At 37.5% G+C, this 24,030-nt stretch overlaps 1 protein-coding gene across 1 annotated transcript in view; it reads left to right on the top strand.

The window, feature by feature from the left end:
• The window catches only part of ANO6 (anoctamin 6), a 224,646-nt gene extending 215,166 nt beyond the window's left edge, over positions 1-9,480 (top strand). The window contains 2 exon segments of the mRNA XM_005655713.3: positions 1,519-1,624; positions 6,222-9,480. Of these exon segments, the coding sequence (XP_005655770.2) occupies positions 1,519-1,624; positions 6,222-6,428 (313 nt within the window). The 3' untranslated portion in view covers positions 6,429-9,480.

Genomic DNA, 24,030 nt, shown 5'->3' on the forward strand with positions numbered 1-24,030 from the left:
AAGTCACTTAACTTTTAGAAACGTCAGTTTCTTCACCTGTACAATGAGGTTAAAAATGTCTAAGTTATTTTGAAAAATAAGGCAACATAGGCAGAGTCGGTGTAGTGTTTAACAGAGTGATCACTTAAGAACTGCTTATTAATAGTCTATTAATTATCACTATGAAATCATTAGAGAGAAGGCTGAATCTCTAAGATGACATTTGAAGGCTGAACATGGTTTTGATGACCAGATAAAGGAGGTGTTATGAAATACTTTAGACTGATGAAAAATATGTAAAAAGTCTGTTCTTGTGATTCTACTTGTAAGTGATGTTTGGTTGTGCATTTGTTTTAGGACCTAGAAATTTCTTTCTTTTCAATCAGACTTAAGGATAAGATATAAAAGTTAATACAGATTAGTGTTAGAACTTTTGAACCAAACCATGAAGCCAGATTTTAAAAGAAGAGTTTCAAATGATTACAGGAAGATTGATCCTGGAGAAAAGTCTTGTATCTTAGAAATGAAGAAAACTCTAAGCGTTCCAAGATACAAGATAATTCTGTTGTTATCACTAATGGTTATTCAAGCACAACCTGGCAATAACAAATGATGACAAACTAGCACCATCACTTAACAAAGCTATACAAAGACAAAAATAAAAATATCTTAGCCTGGCCTAGCAGTATTTTCTAAAAGTACTCCAAAGCTCTCTCCATTCATTTTAACGGCTGCTAAGATCAACTGGACCATGTACATAAACTAAGTAATTGAAAAGTTCATTGGCTGCATGTTGTAGAGTTGTTTCGTTTCAATCAGAATCTTCAACCTAATAGAGGCTTTACAATTCATTTAGTTCAACCCCTCAAACCCTTCTGATTCAAATCCTCAACAACATAACCAAAAAACCAGAAATAAGCCCTGAATAAATGTTTCCAGGTTACATAGAGCAGAGCCTCTTCAGAATCCCACACTGACTCTGCTTACTCTTATGTTACTTAATTCTAAAGAGTAATTAAACTTCTGGGTCTAAAATGTAACAGGCAGAAAATTAGAGAAGTGCTACCTGAGGGAGATACACTAACACCAGTAGCATATGACTTCTGACAACAAGGAAATGAGCTAAGAAAATTATGAAAAGTAGGTAGAAATCTCTATAGAGAGCCATATAGCTGAGTGAATCCTGATGTCACCATATATAAATAAATTGATAAGCATGTTTCTAAAAATATGCTAACTTGTTTCAGTTATACATTTTTGAGAAAGCAGAGATAAGTCTCATTAAAAATATTTAAGATGTTTGTTCTTTTTTTTACAAAGATGGACTCCATCATTGCCCTCATCTTCCTCTTATAAGTTAAAGAAGTATTACTGGAGTAGTTACTTCAGGGTTTTGTCATCAAAGTAACCTCTTGGAGAAAATTTATATGATGTTCAATTTAAAAGTGTTGCATCAAAAGTATGACCTTTTTAAAATGGGCCCTTGTGTGCACTATTTGATCAGAATCAACTCCTGAAATGCCTCCATTTCCTTTCTAGGTATCGTGATTTCCGGAACCCTCCTGGGCACCCACAAGAGTATAAACACAATATCTACTATTGGCATGTGATTGCAGCCAAGCTGGCTTTCATCATTGTCATGGAGGTAAGAAAAGCATACTTGGCAATACTTTATAAGGCAGTATATTTGCAGGCCTTTTATTAGCTCTAAGTGTTGCCACTTCTGACTTAAAATATACAATATGTTCTTATCTCTTGCTAACAGTTATTTTAGAACATTTATTAATCAGCTATGACCTGAGAATACCATAAATCTCTGGGTAATTAAATGAAGTTGATTGTCTGCTTTAAAAGTTAAAATCATGTTGTGAGCTAGGGGGATTCAGTTTCTTTCAGTTCAGTATTAATTGAAGTTTTGTCTTTTTTTTTTTTTTAATTTTTGGGGGGTGGTGCATGTTAGGCTCTGAAGGGGCTAATTCAAGATAAATAAGATGTGATATCTGCCCCAGAGAAACTTTTATTCCTGTAATAGTTTTATTTTTTTATTATTTTTACTGCATTTTCATAATATACCTTCTTAAAGTTTTTACACCCTGCTGAAATTGATCAGCTCTGAAAAATGATTGAGGTAGCTATAAATTTCAAATTAATCTAGCCAACTTTACTTCTTACACTGAGTAAATAACTCCCACTAAGTTCCAAAGATTCTGAGATTACTTGATTGGTGTGGTCAGTTATGATTACATTTAGCTGCAAGAAACAGAAGACCCATCTATAGTGCCTTAAACAATAAAGGTTGATGTTTCTCTTGTAGAAACTTCACTGGATGTAGGTAGTTTCTCCTCAGTCATTACCAGCTCACCTATGTAAGGATATCTCTGATTCTCTAGGTTTTCTCTCATTGCCTGTCACTCTGTGGTTGCAGTATGACTACTGCCACTCCAGATAACACCTTTATGTTCTAGACGGGAAGAGGGAGAAGGGCGATGCTTTGCCAGAAGCCCCCAGAGACCTCACCTACACCACATTGGCCAGAACTACTGGACACAGTTCCTCCCAGCAGCTAAGTAGGCTGAGACAGGAGATGTTTGGTTTGCTCTGAGTAACATCACAATCTGTTGGCAAGAAAGGAGTGGGATAGGCTCCCTGACTTCGATCATTTTTCTAGAATAATTTTTCTAGAATTCTTTTTAAGTTACTACCAAACATTAACAGAGGGAAATAATTCATCATCAGTTCACAATTGTAAAAGGATTCCTAACGTACAGTGTCTGGTATACCAACAAGAGTCACTGTTTATATTCAAACAGGTAGTTGCCAAGGTCTTTAGACCTCTCCCTCTGATGTCATGGTGGACTAGATACTGTGAGGGGCCATCTCATTACAGAACATTTAGAATCAGCCTAAAACATAATTTCCTTGGTAGTTTTGAGCTTATGAGAAAGGAAGAGAACCTACAAAGAGGAAATAAACATGATGGCCTAAAATAGAGCAGTGAGCACCCCTGAAGTTCAAGAGGGCTCTGAGAATAAGTGCTAAACAAACACAAACAAAAAACACTGATTTCAACCTCATAAACTGAGTTTGAATTAACAGATAAGGGATACAAATGAACTGTACATGAAAATATTTAAATAAATGACAAGCCAAACATGAACAAACAATAAGAAACTATAAAATTTACAAGGTAATTTTGAAAAGTAAGCACTTGAACATTTGAAATAAAAATAGTTGTTGAAAACATTAACTAACATATGGCTGAAACACAAGTTTAGGCAAACTGAAAGACAGATCTGAAAAAAATTACCACTACCATGTCACAAGAAAATAAGAAAATGGAAAATACAAGAGGCTAAGCAATATGGAAGACAAAATGAAAAGGACTTAATTTCCCCCCCCCAAAAAAAAAATCACAGAAGAAAAAAAAAAAAGATAATGGAGGAGAGGCAATATCTGAAGAAGTAGTGGCTAAAATAAGTGAAAGATATCCATTCACAGAGCAAAAAGCACAACAACTATCAAGCAGAATAGAAAGAAAATGCAGCACCCCAAAAATAAGATCTTAAAAGTAACCAGAGAAAAAAATACACTGACAAAGAAAATTGAGGTTAGTAGACTTTCTAATAGCAACCTAGAAGCCAGAGAAGAGTCTAATGCCTTTAAAATGCTAAGGAAGGTAGCTGTAAACCTCAAATTAGAGCTTTGAGCAATTGAAAAATCTGTCCACAGTGAAAACACCAGACCAAAGTGATACCAAACTTTCCAAAACAGAAGAATATTACAATCTTAAACTCCTCCAGAGAGCAGGACAAAGGAAATACTCTACAATGTCTTACAGATCCTAAAATCATACAAGACTCGAAAGAGAAAGGGAAATGATAAGTCAGTCTTAATGTATAAATGCAAAGCTCTTTTTCAAATGTGCAGACTGAATCCAGCAATATATTTTCAAAAGGTGACATCATACCACCTTGGCTTTATCCCAGAAATGCAAGGGTGGCATAACATAGAAAACCTCCTATCTATAAATATCATCTACCTCAGAAATAGAAGGGGGGAAAAATCCACCTCTTTCCTGCATCAGCTTTACTGTGTAATTTCCAATGTTCAAACTCACTAATCTCTCTCATCCGAAAATATTCTCCGCTCTCACACCACCTAATTTATGAGAAACATTTGACACAGCTGATGACTCTTTCTTGAAACTTTTCCTCACTTGCCTCCCAGGAAAACACATATCTTGCCCTTGCTCCTACCTCCCCAGGCAGTCCCTTCCTTCTCTGCTGCTTTCTCCTGGGGCTCATTCCTTGGCTGTCTTCTTTTCTCTCCACTCACAGCCTTGGTGAGCTCATGCAGGCTTTTAGTGCCATCTCTATGCCACTGACTCACGAATAGATAACCCCAGAACACCTCTTCTGAGCTCAGCCCATCAATGTAACTGAATACTTGAACTTTCTGCTTGGTTATCTCACAGATGCCTCAAATCTATTGCCCTAAATTCCCATATTTTCTTAAATCCACATCTAATGATCTCCTCCCTACCCCACCCGAAATCTGTTCTATGCACAGTCATGCCCCCCTCCCCAAGTATGGCAGTTCCATCTCAACAGTTGCTCTGGCCAGGATCCTTGGGTCCTCCTCGTTTTCTCTCCCTGACTTATTCCACATTCAGTCCTGTGGCTTTTTCTTGAGAAAATTGTCACAGATATGACCACTTTTTACCAACTGTGCTGCTTCCACTCAAGTTGGAGCCACCAACCTTTCTTGCCTGAATTGATAACAGTCTCCTAACTGGACTCCCCATTGTCTTCATAAACATTTGGCCCAGTAAAAGCCAAAGTCCGTACAATGACATCTAAGACTCAACACAATCTAGCCGTGCTTTTTACCTCCCTGCTGTCACTTCTCTCCTTGCTCACCTCACTCCAGCCTTCCTGGAGTGCATCCGGTAGGCATCCCCCCTAAGGACAGACTCTGTGCTGGCTACTCTTCCCTTTGCCTCTAATGTCTTTCCTCCTGATGTCTCCATGGCTAATTCCCTCACCTCCTTAAAGTCTTTGTTCAATGAGGCATATCCAAACTAATCTGTATAAAATCTATATAGATTACACCTCCCACCGTAACCCTCATAACAACTCATTCTGTTTGACTTAGCTCATACACCTTTTTTTCCCCATAGCTCTTTTCACTTTTTAACACTTTGATAATTTATTTGTTTTTAATTATGTTTACTCTAAAGTATTTCTATCCCCTTGGGATTTTTGAATAGTAAAAAAATAAAAAGGTTTTCAACCTCATTAGTCATCAGGGAAATGCATAGTAAGACCAAAGGGAAAGTCCATTTCATAATTACCATGTTGGTTTTAAAATTTATAACATGATGGTAACAAGTACAGACAAGGTTGTAGAGCAACTGAAACTGTCACACACAGCGGATGGGAGTGTCAGCTGGTGTAGCTGCTTTGAAAAATGCTTGGTACCATCTTGTAAAATTAAACATTCATGTAACATAGGGCCTCAGCAGGTCTATTCCTAGATACATACTCTTTAGAAACTCACAGACACTCTCCAGAAGCCAAGTGCAAAAACATTCCCAACATCATTTTCTAATGCAGAAATAGAAACAAACCCAAAACCTTTTGATAAAGGAACGCATTAATTATAGTGTGTTCACACTGTGGAATATTATACAGACACGAAAATGGACTACGGTTAGGCACAAGAACAGTGATAAATCTTAGAAACCAATTTAGAATGAAAAAAGCAATGTTCAAAAGACTATACTACCCAGCATCACACCGTTTTTATGGAGCTTAAATTGAGTAAAACTAAACGGGATACTATTTGGGGATATATACATTCTTTGTTAAACTATTCAAAGATAAAAGAAAATGATATACGTATACTCGTGCAGATAAGTTAGTGTTTACCTTTGGGGAAGACGCCTAGGGATGAGATTGGAACACACACGAAAATATTCTAGCATTGTCAATGTCACGGTGAGTCGTCTGGATATGAGGTATAGTCCTTTCTACAGATCACATGGTATTGTTGAAATTTATAAAGGAACAAGCTGTGGCTTCCCAGCAGAGCCACACCTTGGCGGGAGAGACCGGGTGAAGGCGCAGCATGCCCAGCGCCTTGTCCCGATGTGCTGCTCTGATGACGGGCAAAGAGCAGTGGGAAAAAGGCCGTGTTCCCCTCCATCCCTTTATGGTTGACCTTTTCCTTCTCTCCCTCAGCACGTCATATACTCTGTGAAGTTTATCATTTCATACACGATTCCAGATGTGTCCAAGAGCACGAAGAGCAAGATCAAGAGGGAAAAATACCTAACTCAGAAGCTGCTTCGTGAGAATCACCTCAAAGATGTGACCAAAAACATAGGGGTCATAGTGGAGAAGATGGTAGAAGTGGTAGATAACAATTTACGACCAAAAGTAGATTAAGAAGAGCTTTATGTTCTGAAAAGCACTTTAAAGAGTTTTTAGCTCTGTCAAAATATATTATGAATCACTAATGAGAAAAATCACTTTGGCAAATTGAAGGCTTAAGCCTTGCCATTTTCATGCAGATTATTTTCCAGTTTCAGCTGGCCATGCAGGAACTGGAAAACGTAAAATTTAGATCAAGGAGGGCCTAAAACTAACCACCTGGAAAGCCAAAAATGTTACTCTTTTGATAAATGCCAATTTTCGTAATACTGAAGAAGTCTCTTCATGTGCTTACAAACAATCTCAAGTAGAGCAGAATGGATTTTTTTTTTCCCTCCATTTGATTATGTTTGTTCCTTTCTGTTCTCAAGCACATGACCCTGTTTTTAGGCACTGTTTCATTTCTTCCCTTGTGCCAGATCAATTCCAGAGCTCTTTCCCTCCCAGTACCATCGTTAAAGATGAGACATGCGAGCCGTTGTGTGATTAGAAGCAGATGACGCAGAATGCAATTTGAAAGCCGAATGACATGGCAGGTAGACTCAAGACGTCACAATATTTAGGTAAATGACCACATCCGTATGGAAAAGGAAACTTCAGGTAGTAAGAGGAGATCGTCTTAGTCGTCATCTTAGCCTGTCTTTCCGTCGCAGAGAAATACTCTTAATGGATTGGAAATGAAGCTAGCAAGGTTCCGAAGCATATTTGTGCTAATTCACAGTGACACCTTTCATCTTCCAGGAGCACTCCTAAAATATTCTGTGCCTAATCAATGTTGACTGCTTTGCAACTCTCAAGGGAATATGATGACAAAAGCAGGGAAAGTTACAGATGGAAATAGAATTGTAACTCATATTGATCAGGATAATTAATTTACCTCTTCTAAAGATAGATCCTTTCCTGAAAAAAAAAAAAAATGAAATCAAGGAATTTAAAGTACATACTTATCAACATAAGGGTTTGGAAAAGATGAACCCATCAAGTTCCCACCAGTTGCCTTTTATCCCTGAGATCCAGGAAATATGGAATTATAAACCATAAGCACTGTTACGCGTGGCTCACGGCCATTGTAACAGGATGGTGCTGTGCAAGTGCCCTCAGTGTGACTACACTGATTTCCTGGGAGGGGAGCACCTTACGGCAAGGATTCTGCATGTCCAAACGATCAGCATGCTAAAGCATCTGCCATGCGGTGAAGGTAGATCAGCACACCCTCCCTTCTGTTACTCCCAGCCCAGTAACTTATTTGTAATTGCATGTTTGCACCAGGGGAGCAATGAGAGGGAGGGAGAGGGAGAGACTGAAGTATACCCAGATTATTCCCCATCAAGAAGAAGAGACTGGATTTGATTTGAGTTTCCAGCCTTCCCTCGAACCAGTCAGGCAATTAAGGGTCAGGAAAGAAAATGCTTTGGTCTCAGACTCTGCCATCAGCTGGAGGGTAGCTTCCTGCTGAACTCCTGCCCCACCGTCCACATTGTGCCCTTGATTCATGCAGCTTGGCGGTCTTTACTTCGTTTCACTGCCGTTCAGGTGCCAGGCCCTCTGGTAGGCTCTGGAGGAGACAAAGTGTCTGTATCTCTCACCCGTGAGTGGTGACAGGGCAGGGCTAGGTGCAGGAGAGAGTGTCTGGCACCGGGCTCTCGCTCAATGGGCCGCCACCCATTGGGATGCTGCTAAATGCCCAGGTGCCACAGGAGCTAAGCCACTCGGAGTTCCAGCAGCGAAGGAAAAGGAAACACTTTGCAGTGAGCAGATTCACAGGCTTGTTATAATAGAGCAGCTTAACTCCAGTTCATAATTCTAAATATCTGCCATGAACATTAAAAAACAAACCAGTATTGATGTAGGATTCATCAAAACAGTGTTCTGGACTTTCGAACCGTCACAGTGAATCAGGGACATTTCTTGATCACGTTAACAGTGTGATCAGAGAGTGCTGATGACAGGCTATGGGAGGTCTGCCTGCAAGGGAGATGGGGAAATGAATTTCTTCCCAGTGGGGAACCGTTCTTATCTCTTCCCCCACTCACCTGGGATGCTGCTCCCAGACTGGACGGGGTGCCCTCTCCTCCTATTACCTCTTGGCTTCTCTGAAGTGTAGGAATATCTTCCTAGTGTTGAATTTGGCAGTTCCTCAATGTTCACAGCATCATAGAAAAGATGTTTTTGCCTTATCTCCTTATATATAAAATAGAACTTGAAAAGAATTGTGCATTTATGTTTTCATACATCGTCTTTCATAAATCATCTTCATAGTTTCAAATGTGCTTCTGTGGACAGGAGGGAGAAAGTCCTCTACGTTTTTAAAGGTAGCAAATGTGATGTATGACCCTGCCAGTACTCCCCAAAATGGCTAGGTTGTCGTGGGGACCCAGGGTCACCTGTGACACTGACAGTGTTCATGAAAGTCTAGCTGACTTGCTGGGGATGAAAAAAATGTGGGGCTGTGTCTGAAGACAGCCATGGGCTGGATCTGCAAGTGTGAGCAGAGGCAGAACTCTGGAAAACTGGATGGGAGTGGTGGTGCACCTAGAAAGGGAACATCTGGCCCTAGACCTGCCTGGTGGTAACCACTAGAGAAACTTTACTTTTTATCCTTTTGTGATGCCTGTGAATTTTAATGGAGCATTAGACCAACATACTCAGGGGGTTTTTCTTTAGCTATCCCTCAGATATTTTAGATATGTCAGTAGGAAGGGGAAGGTTTCATTTTCGTTTGAAAAACTAAAACAAGACCATCTTGTAAACAAACTGTCACCAAAAGCCTTCTCCTTGTAGTTGCACGTGCATGTTGAATTTCAGAAAACGTGCATTCGCAAGAGGGGGGGCAGAATGTGTTCTGTTGTTGAAACACTTCTTACCATTTTCTCGTGTTCATATTATATTTTAAGATGTTTGAAAAGTTAAACTGTATAAGCCGCTTAATTAAAGTAAAACCAAAATATTCATGATGCTTTTCATACACTGTGGCATAAGATATAAAGTTTGTAATATTTTGCAAATTTCTGTGCATTTTAATATTTTATAATTATGAGCATTTTAATAAATTCATTTTTAAAGACAATACTGTGGTCTACTGTGTATGTAAGTGTCTTAATGTTTTTAAGAACGAGCAGATGTGTATCTATTTACCAATTATGTATTCCTCAGATAACAGATGTGCGCTTTTATGTGGATGATATCTAAAATTATATTTTTCATAGCCTGCACTTAATTAGAAACATGTTTTTTTCTGGGGAAAATTTGGGATGGGGTTTCAGCCAAGGCTGCTGCATACAGTTGTTGGGATTGAGGCCTGCACAGGGCACCACGCCTGGAGACCAGGTGTGCCAAATGTGGGCCTGCATCAGCTACAAGGGAGAGATGCCTTTCTCTAAATGCATAAAGATGCTTCTGCATTCTCAACCTGAGACAAATCACCCAGAGAGGCCCTCTTTCTAACAAGGCTCAGATAAGCTGTTTGGACCTGCTGTGGCCCTAGGTACAGAAAGGGGGAATTATGGAGAAGGATATAGAAGAGGAAAAGGAAAGGAAAATCTCTTTACAAAAAACAGCTTTTTTTTTTTTTTTTTTTTAAATCCTGGACAGCATATATCCCCAATATTAACTCATTCTGTCCTTTGATTTTTTTTTTTTTCACCAGCTTAAATCTTGTTTGGCTTCCAATAAAATTAAGTCAAATATAATCTTTAACTGGACCAACAAGAAGAAGCATTCCCTGATTCTAAAATGAAGCTCTTGGAACGGGTACTAATAATAAATAAATAATAAAAATAATTTTTATTTTTCCCTTCAAGAATTTAAGTCCAGCAAAGAAGCATCTATAAGTTCATTCTTACAAGCAATTCTAAGAATGAACTATGAGTTCCCATTGCAGCTCAGCAGGTTACAAACCCAATTAGTTTCCATGGGGATGTGTGTGTGTTCGATCCCTGGCCTCGTTCAGTGGGTTAAGGATCCAGTGTTGCCATGAGTTGTGGTGTAGGTTACAGATGTGGCTCAATTCTGGTGTTGCTGTGGCTGTGGTGTAGGCTGGCAGTTGCAGGTTCAATTTGACTCCTAGCCTGGGAACCTCCATATGCTGTGGGCATGGCCCTAAAAAGAAAACGAAAACCTATAAATTCATACTTTAGCAAAATACCCCCTTCTCATTTGGGAGAAATGACTAAATCTTAAATAATTGGTATTTAGCCAGGTACCAGGCTAGATGTCTACCTTCACATGATCTGACTATCAACATGATTTTGTTGCAAGGAAATTTTAACTTTTTTAAAGTCATAAAATTACATGATTAAAAAAAAAAAATGCAACATGCTGTTAGAAAAATCCCAAGCTAGACAGGAAAGCTGTGCAGGAAACCTGAGTCCTGCTGTCACCTCAGCCCAGCCCACTCCCCAGAGGTCCCAGAAAGTGTAAATTAGCACCATCAAGGGCAGTCATTTTGCCCAACAGGGATTTCAGAAATCTGCTTTGGTCTTTAAAAATTATATTCAGTTTATTAAAGTTACAGAAAGCCAGTTCTTAAGCATTTACATTGAGCCCACATCCTATTCTTTTCATAAATTCAGCAAATTTTACATTTTAAAAGACTTTTGAGTGTTTGCAAAGTGGAACCAAACTTAATACCTTTAAAATATCTAAAATAACAATTAGAAATGTAGTCAATTTCCTTTTAAAGTATTCCAGTTTTGCAACCAACTGTGACAAAGAAGTCATGAGTGGAGGAACTGCAAACCACTCTGCTCTTTTGAGGATTCTTTCACAAAGCCTTGTTCTCCCATGTCACCCCTCGTCACTGGGAGACTGAATGTACAAGTGGACAATGGCCAGATGGCCAGACCATATATAAAAATAGAACTCTGACCCATAACCTGCAACAACTAGCCCAGAAACCAATCCCTTGACTTTAATAATCAGACCAGGAAGCCAGACAGACTTGTAGGAAGTCAGACTTTTATCTCTAGTGACAGTCCAGGAAGCTAAACAATAGCCCATGAAACAGCCCCAATAGCCACGACTTGATTAATATCTGACAGCTTCCCTAATTTTTATCCCTACTTTGAACCTAGAACCAACAGAAAAAGCCAAATATGCACCTCTCACCAATCACAGATGTTCCATGATTGATGTTCCCCTTCTATCAGCCTGACACTAATTTTCCCCATGCCAACAGCCTCCAACAGGACACAACTGAAGCCTTCCCTTTTTTTCCCCCACTATAAAAAACTTTCCCACTCCTCTGCCTGTCTTTGAGTTCTGCCAGAACACAAATGACAGTGGCTGATGCCGTTGCTACAGCAAGCTCAGAATAAGTAGCCTTTGTTTGTTATCATTTGGTTGGTCTTCATTTCCACTAAATTATTCAACCTAAGCTCTAGCTTCCAAATCCATGAAATGGGGCTAAATAGTTCCCAGCAGTCAGTGCCATGTTAAAGTCTCTTAATGTTACACACACTGGATTCAGTATGCCAGGAAGTATAAGAAACCATAGGATGAATATGAGGCATCATCTTGGAGGTGAGTGTTTCAATATTAAACATATGTTATAGAATTGAATGCAAAATGTGAATGCATTTTTGATACAATCTTCAGAGAATTGTATGCTCATGGTGGACTGCTTCATCTAGACCCTTGGGTCCTACGTTTGCTTTCCTCTCTTCATTGGAACTTGGGTGGAAAAGCCTGAAATACTGACATATGTTGAAAGCACCTTGTTAGTCATGAGATTCTAGAACAGTGGTTCTTGAAGTGTGGTCTAGGTAGGTTCCTTTGGGAGGGTCTAGGACCTTTTCAGGAGGTCTACAAAAATAAAAACTATTGTCATAATACGAGGATTTGATTTGCCTTTTTCACTCTCGTTTTCTTATGAGAGTATAGAGGACTTTCCAGAGGCTACATAACATGGGATATGGCCAGAGATTGAACACAGAAGCAGTTATGAGCATCCAGCTGTTTTCTATTAAGCCAGACATTAAAACTATAAAACAGTGCACTATTCTCTCATTTTGAAAAATAGATATTTTTCATTTAAACATGTTTCACATGCAATGAGGTTATTGTTATTTTTAAATTTCATAGATTTTTAAAAACTCAGTTTTAATTTTTAATACACTAAATATGAATAGATATTATTCACACAAATTAAAGTTTTCAGGAGTTCCTAATATGTTAAAGGTAGGAAGGGGGTGAGGACCAAAAAGTATGAGAACCATTGCTTTATAATACTAAAAAATTGAACCAGGGCCAACCATGGCATCCATGTTGTATTTGGACAATAAACTCCAGGTGAAAAAGTGGCAGGAAAGAGTGGTGTGCCCTTTCCACTCTGAATGTACATAAAATCCATCTTCTGATTGGTATCAGTGATGTCTGTGAAGCTCAGTTCCAACACGAAGGCTGCACTGGTGCTTCTACTCCAGTAAACCCTTCATCCCTGCCTGAAGCCTGCTGAATTCTTGATCTAATTTATTTCCCAGCTGCCTAGCCTAGGCTGCTTAGTTTGATGAGGGCTGCTGCAGTTTCTCTTGTGTATCCTGCCACATTCAGCACATATTTGTGTATATACTTTGGATTCCAAGTTGTTTTGCTTGGAAATTGTGGGGTCCCAGTGGAGGAAGTGTGACCAGCAATATTAGTGGACTAGATGCAAAAAGCAGTCAGAACTACAAATCCTGGTGCCAATTTAGAGGTGCACTGAAAAAACATAGTTGTATATTGATCCCATAAGCCATATGCAGGGAGTCATGCCATTAAAGTTATTCCTTTAACATTTTAAACAAGGGGAATAATACCATTATTGTTTCTGTATCAGACCTGGTAGAGTAAATATTCAATAAATACTTATTGAATGAGTCAATGAATAAAAGAATGAATGCCTTATCTTCCCTAATATCAAGTTGTTTCCAGCCAAGAGATATAGGAAGAATGCACAGGAAAACAGAATAAGGTTAAAATGGAAATGAAAATTGATCACTCAAGATACTAGGTTAAGGTGGGTAAAGCTAGACGGGTTGGTGTGGTACAATGGCTCAGTGGTGAGAAGTCCTGATTGTGAGCTATGAGGAAGTGTGTCCTCTTTGTCTATGATATAGATGCTGCTACTTCCCTAGCCACTGCTGTAAACTCTCTGCTGGCCACCAACTGCTAGCCCACCAATGAAATGAGCTACAAGTCGAAAATAATTGTCTTTGGAGGTGGGTTGACACCAGTGATTTTGTTACCAGATATATGGAGGCCAAGGTAAAGCCAGTGAAGTGGATCCAGGACTCTCAAGCTCTCAATCCCTCTAGCCCAATGCTGCATGGCAAAAACTCCTGAACTCATCTGATGTGTGGTTGTCATGACTGATTGCCACTTGGCCCTTGCAATAGGAGACCAACCCAACCAAGACAGAGATTAAGCAAGACTATCATGATATTGATGTCCTGTCACTCCTTGTCCATAGGAGAATGATTTAAAAGGTGTATGTCTGAGCATGTGAGCATTTGAATTTGAACCTTTAAACAAACATTCAAATGTTGGTCTTCCATTTCATTCAAGCTACCTGGAAACAGTATTAAGGTATACAGTCCCCCTGACTTCAGACTATAATACAAAGCTACCATAATCAAAACAGTATGGTACTGGCACAAAAACAGACACATAGATCAATGGAAGAGGATAGAGAGCCAAGAAATAAACCCATACACCTAAGTCAATTAATCTACAACAATGGAGAAAAGGCAGTCTTTCCAATAAGTGGTGCTGGGAAAACTGGACAGCTACATGTAAAAGAATGATGTTAGAGCATTCTCTAACACTTCACACAAAAATAAACTCAAAATGGATTAAAGACCTAAGTGTGAAAGCAGGCACAACATTGTAAATCAACTATTCTTTAATTAAAGAAAAAAAGGCCTAAGTTTAAGACTAGATACTGTAAAACTCCTAGAGGAAAGCTTAGGAAGAACACTCTTTGACATAAATTGCCACAATAACTTTTTGGATCCATTTCCTAGAATAATGGAAATAAAAATAAACAAATGGAATCTAATTAAACTTAAAAGATTCTTCCCAGCAAAGGAAACCATAAAATGAAAAAGACAACCTACAGATGGGAAAAGTATTTCCAAATGATGCAACTGATAAGGAATTAATCTCCAAAATATAGAAATAGCTCATACAGCTCAGTATCAAAAAAAAAAAAAAACCACAGCAACTCAATCAAAAATGGGCAGAAGATCTAAATAGACACTGCTCCAAAGAAGATACCCAAATGACCAAAAAGCACATGAAAAAGTGCTCAACATTGCTAATTATTAGAGAAATGCAAATCAGAACTACAATGAAGTATCACCTCTACACCAGTCAGAATGGCCATCATCAAAAATCTGTAAATAATAAATGTAGGGGAATGTGGAGAAAAAGGAATCCTCCTACATTATTGGTAGGAATGTGAATTGGTGCAGCCACTATGGAGAATAGTACAGAGGTTCCTTAGGAATTGAAATATAGAACTACCATATGATCCAGCAGTCCCACTACTGGGCATTTATCTGGAGAAAACCATAATTTAAAAAGATACATTAACCCTCAATGCTCATTGTGGCACTACTTACAATAGCCAAAACATGGAGGCAACCTAAGTGTCCATTGACAAATGAATGGATAAAGAAGACGTGGTATATATACACAATGGAATATTACTCAACATAAAAAAGAGTGAAATAATGCCATTTACAGCTACATGGATGGACCTGGAGATTATCATACCAAGTGAAGCAAGTCAGAGAAAGGCAAATATTATATCACTTATATGTGGAATCTTTAAAAAATAATACAAGTGAACTTATTTACAAAACAGAAGTAGACCCATAGATATAGAAAACAAACTTGTAGTTACCAAAGGGGAAAATTGGAGGTTAAATTAGGAGTTTGGGGGTATAAAATGGATAACCAACAAGGACCACTCTATAGCACAGGGAAATCTACTCAATATTCTGTAATAACCTATAAAGGGAAAGAATCTAAAAGAATATAGATATGTGTGTATAACTGAATCACTTTGTTGTACACCTTAAACTAACACAATATTGTAAAATAACCATACTTTGATTTTTAAAAGTTTAAACGATGAACAAAACTAAGAGCTGTTTTTTGAAAAGATAAAATCAACCCTTAGCTAAACTAAGAAAAAAAGAACACTCAAAAATGTAAAGTAATATATAAGACAGAAGACGTTGCAACCAATTCCACAGAAATATAAAGAATAAGAGACTACTATGAACAATTATATGCCAATAAATTGGATAACATAAAAGAAATGGATGCATCCCTAGAAAAATATAATCTACCAAACCTGAATCATGAAGAAATAGAAAATCTGAACATTCCAACAATAACTAAGATTGAATCAGTAATTTAAAAACTCAACAAAGAAAAGTCCAGCACCGATGGTTCACTGGTGAATTCTACTAAACATTTAAAAGAATTAACACTAATCTCCCTCAAACTGTTCCAAAAAAATTGAAGAAGAGGGAAAACTACCTGATTTTATTGAGACCAGCATTACCACAACAGGTTAAGGACATTACAAGAAAACTACAGACCAAATTCCCCGATAAATATAGATATAAAAATTCTCAACAAAATTTTAACAAACCAAATTCAATAGCACATTGAAAGAATGCTATAACATTAAAAGAATCATATACCATGACCAGGTAGAATTTATCCTATAAAGCAATTGGAGGATGATTCAATATGCACAAATTAATAAATGTGATACACATTAATATAATGAAAGATACAAATCATATCTCTAAATGCAGAAAAAAGCATTTGACAATATGCAACATAGTTTATAATAAAAACTCTCAACATAGTGGGTACATAAGGAAAGTACATAACACAATAAAGATCATATATGACAAGCCCACAGCTAACATAATACTCAATGGTGAAAGGGTGAATATTTTTCCTCTAAGATCCAGAACATGACAAGGGGGCCCATCTTACCATTCCTAGTCAATATGGTAGTTGAAGCCTAACCAGAAGCCCTAACCAGAGCAACTAGGAAAAATAAATAAATAGAAGGCATCCAAATTGGAAAAGAAGTAAAAATGTCTTTGTATTGAAATGATAACAAGACTCCACCAGAAAAACATTAAATCTGATCAAGAAATTCAGTAAAATACATCAACATATAAAAATCAGTAGACTTTCTATGTTAAAAACCAATTATCTGAAAAAAGAAATAAAACAATTTCATTCATAATATCAGCTATAAAAACAATAAAATACATAAGTTAACCAGGGAGGTGAAAGATCTGTACGATGAAAACTAGGAGATTTTGATGAAAGAAATTGAAGAAGACAAAACAAATGAAAATATATCCAGCGCTCATGATTAGAATTAAAATTGTAAAATGTCCATAACTCAAATCCATCTACAGATTAGATGCAATCCCTATCAAAATTTCAATGACATTTTTCATTGAATTAAAAAAAAAAATCCGGAGTTCCTGTTGTGGCACAGCAGTAACGAATCTGATTAGCATCCATGAGGATGCGGGTTCAATCCCTGGCCTCGCTCAGTGGGTTAAGGATCTGGCCTTGCCATGAGCTGTGGTATGGGTCACAGATGCAGCTCGGATCTGGCATTGCTGTGGCTGTGGTGCAGGCTGGCAGCTGCAGCTCCAATTAGACCCATAGCCTGGGAACCTCCATATGCCATGGATGTGGCCCTAGAAAAGACAAAAAAAATAAAAAATTTTAAAAATCCTCAAATTTGTATGGTATCAGAAAGACCCCAAATAAAGCTTTCTTGAGAAAGAACAACAAAATTGGGGGCATCGCATTCTTGAGTTCAAACTATACTACAAAGGTATAATGATCAAAACATTATGGTCCTGGATAGACACACAAGACAATGGAACAGAAGTGAGGCCCTAGGAGTAAAATAGACACACAGGACAATGGAATGGAAATGAGATTTACTTCAAGTAAATCCTAACATGAAGCAACACCAAGGAGCAACTCTGATTATCTAATAAGAAGAAATATACTCAAACACTGTTAAGAATAAAGAGGAAGAAAAGGAATCAAGGTAACAACAGGAGACTTCCTGGCAATTGGAGTCATCATCAAACTCTTCCTTTATTGGAAAGTCATTTATTGACTCTTTTCTTGTGTCAGATCTTTGATTTTTGAAAATCAAGATGACAATATCTGTTCATTTTGAGTCCCAATAACTTAAATGTACGTAGAGAAATATTATTTTTCTCAGAATACTTTTCAGATAGTATCATATTTCCAAATGCACAATACATGGGCTAAATAATAGAAACATTTTATTCAATAAAGCTTTTTTAAAAAAGGAAACCCCAACATGTACAGTGAACTAAATTTGACAAGGAGGCCAAGACACGCAATGGGGGAAAAAATGGTCTCTTCATGAAAGGTGTTGGGAAAACTGGATAATCACAGGCAGAAAAGTGAAATTAGGACACCTATCTTATACCACTTAAAAAATTAACTCTAAATGCATTGAAAACTTAAACATAAAAAGTGAAACCAGAAAACTCCTAAAAGAAAACACAGGGAAAATGCTCCTTGGTATTGGTCTGGACAACAATGTTTTGAAACCAAAATATGACATGAAACCAAAAGCACATGCAACTAAAAAAAATTAATAAGTGGGACTATATCAAATTAAAAATTTCTGAACAGCAAAAGAAACCATCAACAAAACCATCAGAAAAGACAACCTATGGGATGGGGGAAAATATTTGCATATCATATCACATGAGAGGTTAATATCCAAAACATACAAAGAAACTATACAATTCAACATAAAAAAATTTTTTAATGCACAGAGAGGAAAGCTGGCCCCATGCCAGGCATGGGAGATCAATGAATTAGCCAGTGGGAAAAATCACCTGGGACAACTGAAGAGAGAGAATGGAGTAGAGTGACCCTGAGTTCACCTGCTCTCACGAGCACCTCAAAATCACATCTACAGAACAAACATTGATGAAAGAAAAAGACTAAATCCTACCACAAAAGATCTTCTACAACTAGAGACATAAAGAAGGAACCACAGTAGAGACATAAAGAAGAAACCACAATGAGATGGGTAGGAGGGGTGGACTCAGGATATAATCAAACCCCATACCCACCAGGTGAGTGACTCACAAACTGGGTAATAATTATATTGCAGAGGTTTTCCTACTGGAGTGAGAGTTCTGAGCCCCCATGGTGGTCTCCATAGCCCAGAGGTCTAACACCAGGAAGACGACCCCCCAGAGCATTTGGTTTTGAAGGCCAGTGGGACTTAATTGCAGGAGTGCCACAGAACTAGAGGAAATAGACTTCACTATTAAAGGGCACACACAAAAATCCCACATGCACTGGGACCAAGGGAAAAAGCAGTAATTTGATAGGAGCCTAGGCCAGACCTACCTATAAAACCTCATGGTAACTGCAAACCAAAAATTGATATACACACAAAGAGGAAAACTAATTCAAACATAATGCTGAAGATAGTCCTCAAGTAGCAAGAGAAGAAAATAAAAGACAGGTGGGGTGGGGAGAGACCTGCAAAAGCAAATCCAAAACAATTAGTAAAATGGCAATAGGAACATACATATGGGTAATTACCTTAAATGTAAATGGACTAAATGCTCCAACCAAAAGACAAACTGGCTGAATGAACCCAAAACAAGATCTGAATATTTGGTGCCTACAAGAAGTTCACGTCAGATCTAGAGACAACTAAAGACTGAAAGTGAGGGGATGAAAAAGGTATTCCTTTAGAGTAGAAATCAAAAGAAAGCTGGAGTAGCATTATTTATATCAGACAAGGTAGACTTTATTAAAATAAAGACTGTTAGAAGAGAAAAAGAAGGACACTAAATAATGATCAAGGCATCAACCCAAGAACAAGACATAACACACACACACACACCCAGATATAACACAAGATACACACACACACACACCCAGTATAGGAGCACCTCAATATACATAAGGCAAATATTAACAGATAAAAAAGGATAGGTGCACAATAATAGTAGGGGACTTTAATATCCCACTTACATCAATGGACTGATCAGACAGTAAATCAATAAGGAAACATAGACTTTAAATAATACCTAAGACCATATGGACCTAATATATATGGAGCATTGCATCCAAAAGCAGATGAATAGACATTCTTCTAAAGTGTACATGGAATATTCTCCAGGATAGATCACATGCTAAGCCACAGAACAAGCCTCAGTAAATTTAAGAAAACTGAAGTTCTATCAAGCACCTCCTCTGACCACAATGCCATGAGATTAGAAATCAACTATAAGAAAGAAACTGCAAAAAATACAAACATTTGGAGGCTAGCAATATATGCTATAAACAGCCAACAGATCACTGAAGAAATCAGAGGAAATCAAAAATACCTAGAGACAAATGAAAACTGAAACATGATGATCCAAAACCTATGGGATGCAATGAAAGCAGTTCTAAGAGGGAATTTTATAGTGATACAAGCCTACCTCAGGAAAAAAGAAAAATCTCAAATGAACAAAACCTTACAACTGAAGGACCTAGAGAAAGAAGAGCAAACAAGGCCTAAGTTAGTAGAAAGAAAGACATCATAAAGATCGGAACAGAAATAAGTGAAACAGAGACTCAGAAAACAATAGAAAATATCAATGAAATTAAAGACTGTTTCCTTGAAAAGACAGACAAAATTGATAAATCTTGAGCCAGATTCATCAAGAAAAAAGGGAGAGGACCCAAATCGATAAAATCAGAAATGAAAAGAGAAATTACACCACCACAGAAATATAAAGGATCATAAGAGACTCCAATGGGCAACTATGTACCAATAAAATGGACAATATAGAAGAAATGGACAAATTCTTAGAAAGATATAATCTCCCAAGACTGAACCAAGAAGAAAAAGAAAATATGATCAGATCAATTTTGACTGAAATTTAATCAGTAATTTAAAATCTCCAGGACTAGATGGCTTCACAGGTGAATTCTATCAAACATTTAGAGAAGAGTTAACATCTGTCCTTCTGAAACTATTCCAAAAATTACAGAAGATGAAAAAACCCTCAAAATACTAGCAAACAGAATCCAACAATAAATTTAAAGGATCATATATCATGATCAAGTGGGATTTACCCCAGGGATGCAAGGATTTTTTTAGTATCTGCAAATCAATGAATGTGATACATCACATTAACAAACTTTAGAATAAAAATCATATTATCATCTCAATAGATACAGAAAAAGCTTTTGATAAATTCAGCATCCAGGAGTTCCTGTTGTGGCTCGGCAGGTTAAGGATCCAACATTGTCTCTATGAGGTTGGGGGTTCAATCCCCGGCATTACCCAGTGGATTAAGGATATAGCATTGCTGCAAGCTATGGTGTAGGTCACAGATTTGGCTCAGATCTGGTTTCCACAGCTGTGGTGTAGGCCACACAGCTGCAGCTCCGATTTGACCCCTGGCCCAGAACTTTCATATGCCACAGGTGTGACCATAAAAAGAAAAAAAAAATTAACATCCATTTATGATAAAAAACTCTGCAGAAAGGGGACATAGAGAAAACATACCTTAACATAATAAAAGCCATACATGACAAACCCACAGCTAACCTCATACTCAATGGTGAAAAACTGAAAGCATTTCCTCTAAGGTTGGGAACAAGACAAAGATGTCTGCTCTCACCACTTCTATTCAACATATTTTTGAAAGTCCTAGCCACAGCAATCATAGAAGAAAAAGAAATAAAATCCAAATTAAGAAAGAGGAAGTAAAACTGTCATTGCAGGTGATATTATATGTATATACACACACACACACACACACACACACACACACACATATATACACACATACATACACACACTCACTTAGTGGGCTGGTGCCGAGACCATCTCAGCAGGATGGGGCTGAAGAACGAACGGGTGCCGTGAAACTTAAGGAAAAAAGTTAACATAAAATAAAACACAGAGACATTTATCTTAAGTAAAGGTAGGAACCGGGGGACTCAAGGTTTCGGGGACCAAGAGCCCTGCTTCAAGAAACCACACTGCTTTGATTGTGCTCTTGAGGATGGCGTCAAGTGAGGAGGGGGCTATAGGTGGAGGATATAGGGTTTTTTATTATTTTATAAATTCCTTTATTATTTTAAAAGTCACTTAGCTGGTAGATGGTTAAGCTTTTACTCTGACCTTTAGGCATTTAACAATCATTAGCATTTGAGTTAGCTGTCTGTGCACAGCACTTCAGAGAATCCTCACTGTGCTTCCGCAAATGGCGTGCCTAGGTTTGCACCTTGCTTCTCTTTGCTAATGCATATTCTGTTAACGACTGCTCATAAACCACTTGGCCGTGAGGTTCCTCTTTCCCTTATTCTTTAGAGGACATATCATGCTTGTGCAAATGGTGTGCCAATCTGCACAGGTCCGGCCTGCCTAGACCAATGTATTATGTCCTCATTCAGCTGACCCTATGAATAACTTATGCCTTTAGGTCTTTGTTCTTAAGCTTAAGTCATTTACCAGCACTGTGACTGTTTTTCAAACGGGAAGATGGAGTAAAGTAAAGCAGGACAAGATGGAGTTTTCAGCAAAGAGGCTAAGAAAATATTGTAGAAACATGTCACGACAGGCTGGGGATCCAGCATTGCTGTGAGCTGTGGTATAGTTCACAGATATGGCTCAGATCCCACATTGCTGTGGCCGCGGCGTAGGCCAGTGGCTGCAGCTCCAATTCAACCCCTAGCCTGGGAACTTCCATATGCTGTAGCCCTAAAAGAACAGTTTCTAACACAATATAAAAAATACACTCAAAATGGATTAAAGACCTAACTGTAAGCCTAGATATATAAAACTCCTAAAGGAAAACTTAAGGCAGAATACTCTTTGACATAAGTTGCAGAAATTTTTCTTTTGGATCTGTCTCCTAAAGCAAAATAAATAAAAGCAAAAATAAACAAATGGGACCTAATTAACTTTAAAAGCCTTTGCATAGCAAAGAAAACCATAAACAAAATGAAAAGACAACCACAGGATGGGAGAAAATATTTGCAAATGAAGCAATAGGGATTAATCACCAAAATATACAAACAGCTCATATAGCTCAATATCTAAAACATCCAAGCAAAGATAGCAGAAGACCTAAACAGACCTTTCTCCAAAGAAACTATACAGATGGCCAACAGGGAAATGAGAATTTACTCAACATTGCTAATAATTAGAGAAATGTAAATCAAAACTACAATGAGGTATCACTGCACCTCAGTCAGAATGGTATCACCAAAAAGTCTACAAATAATAAATAACAGAGAGGGGGTGGAAAAAAGAAAACCTTTCCACATTGTTGGTGGGAATGTAAATTGGTGCCAACCACTATGAATTACAGAATGGAGGTTCCTAACAAAACTAAAAATAGAGTTACCATATGATCCAGAAATCCCACTCCTGGGCATATAGCTTGAAAAGATGAAAACTATAATTTGAAAAGATACACACACCCCAATACTCACTATAGCACTATTTACAACAGTTAAGATGTAGAAGCAACCTAAATGACCATTGACAGATGAATGGGTAAAGAAGATGTGTGTGTGGGGGGTGTATACCACATGTATGTATAACTGAATCACTTTGCTGTGCACCTGAAATGGATAAAACACTGTAAGTCAGCTAAAATTACTTCAGTTAAAAAAACTTGAATTTAAAAAAAATGGGCTATGGATATAAATAGCTATTTTCCCCAAGAAGACATAGAAATGGCCATCAAGTATATGAAAATGTGCTCAATATCACTAATCATCATGGAAATACAAATCAAAACTAAATGAGTTATTACCTCATATCTGTTAGAATAGCTGTAATCAAAAAACAAACAAACAAAGAAAAACAAATGTTGGCAAAGATATGGAGAAAGGGGACCATCTTATACTGTTGATGGGAATGTAAGTTGATGCATCTATTATGGGTAACAGTATAGAGACTCCTCAAAAAATTAAAAATAGGACTACTGTATGATCCAGCTATATATATATATATATATATATATATATATATATATATATATGTATACATACAAAAGAAAATAAAATGGGATCTCAAAGAGATATCTGCACTCCCATGTTTATTGTAGTTTCACAATAGTCAAGATGCAAACTATTTGTCTTTCTATAGATTAATGGATAAAAAGACATGGTATATAGATACAATGGAACATTATTCAGCCATAAAAAAGGAAATCCTATCATGTGTGACAACTTGGATGAAAATTTAGGGCATTATGCTATGACAGAGAAAGACAAATACTGTATGATATCACTTATCTATGGAATCAAAAAAAGCCAAAAACTCATAGGAATGGAGAGTTAGAATGATGGTGACTGGGAGTAGGGGTGGGGGAAGTCAAAAAGCACTGGTCAAAGAGTACAAATTTCCTGTTACAAAGATGAGTAAATTCTTGGGAATACAATATGGTGATTATAGTTAGTAATACTATGTTTAATACTATGTTATATACTTGAAAGTGGCTAAGAAAATAGATCTTAAATGTTCTCATCACATAAAAAGAACTGGTAATTAAGTGAC

This window comes from Sus scrofa, chromosome 5, assembly GCF_000003025.6.
Source record: "Sus scrofa isolate TJ Tabasco breed Duroc chromosome 5, Sscrofa11.1, whole genome shotgun sequence".
NCBI lineage: Eukaryota > Metazoa > Chordata > Mammalia > Artiodactyla > Suidae > Sus > Sus scrofa.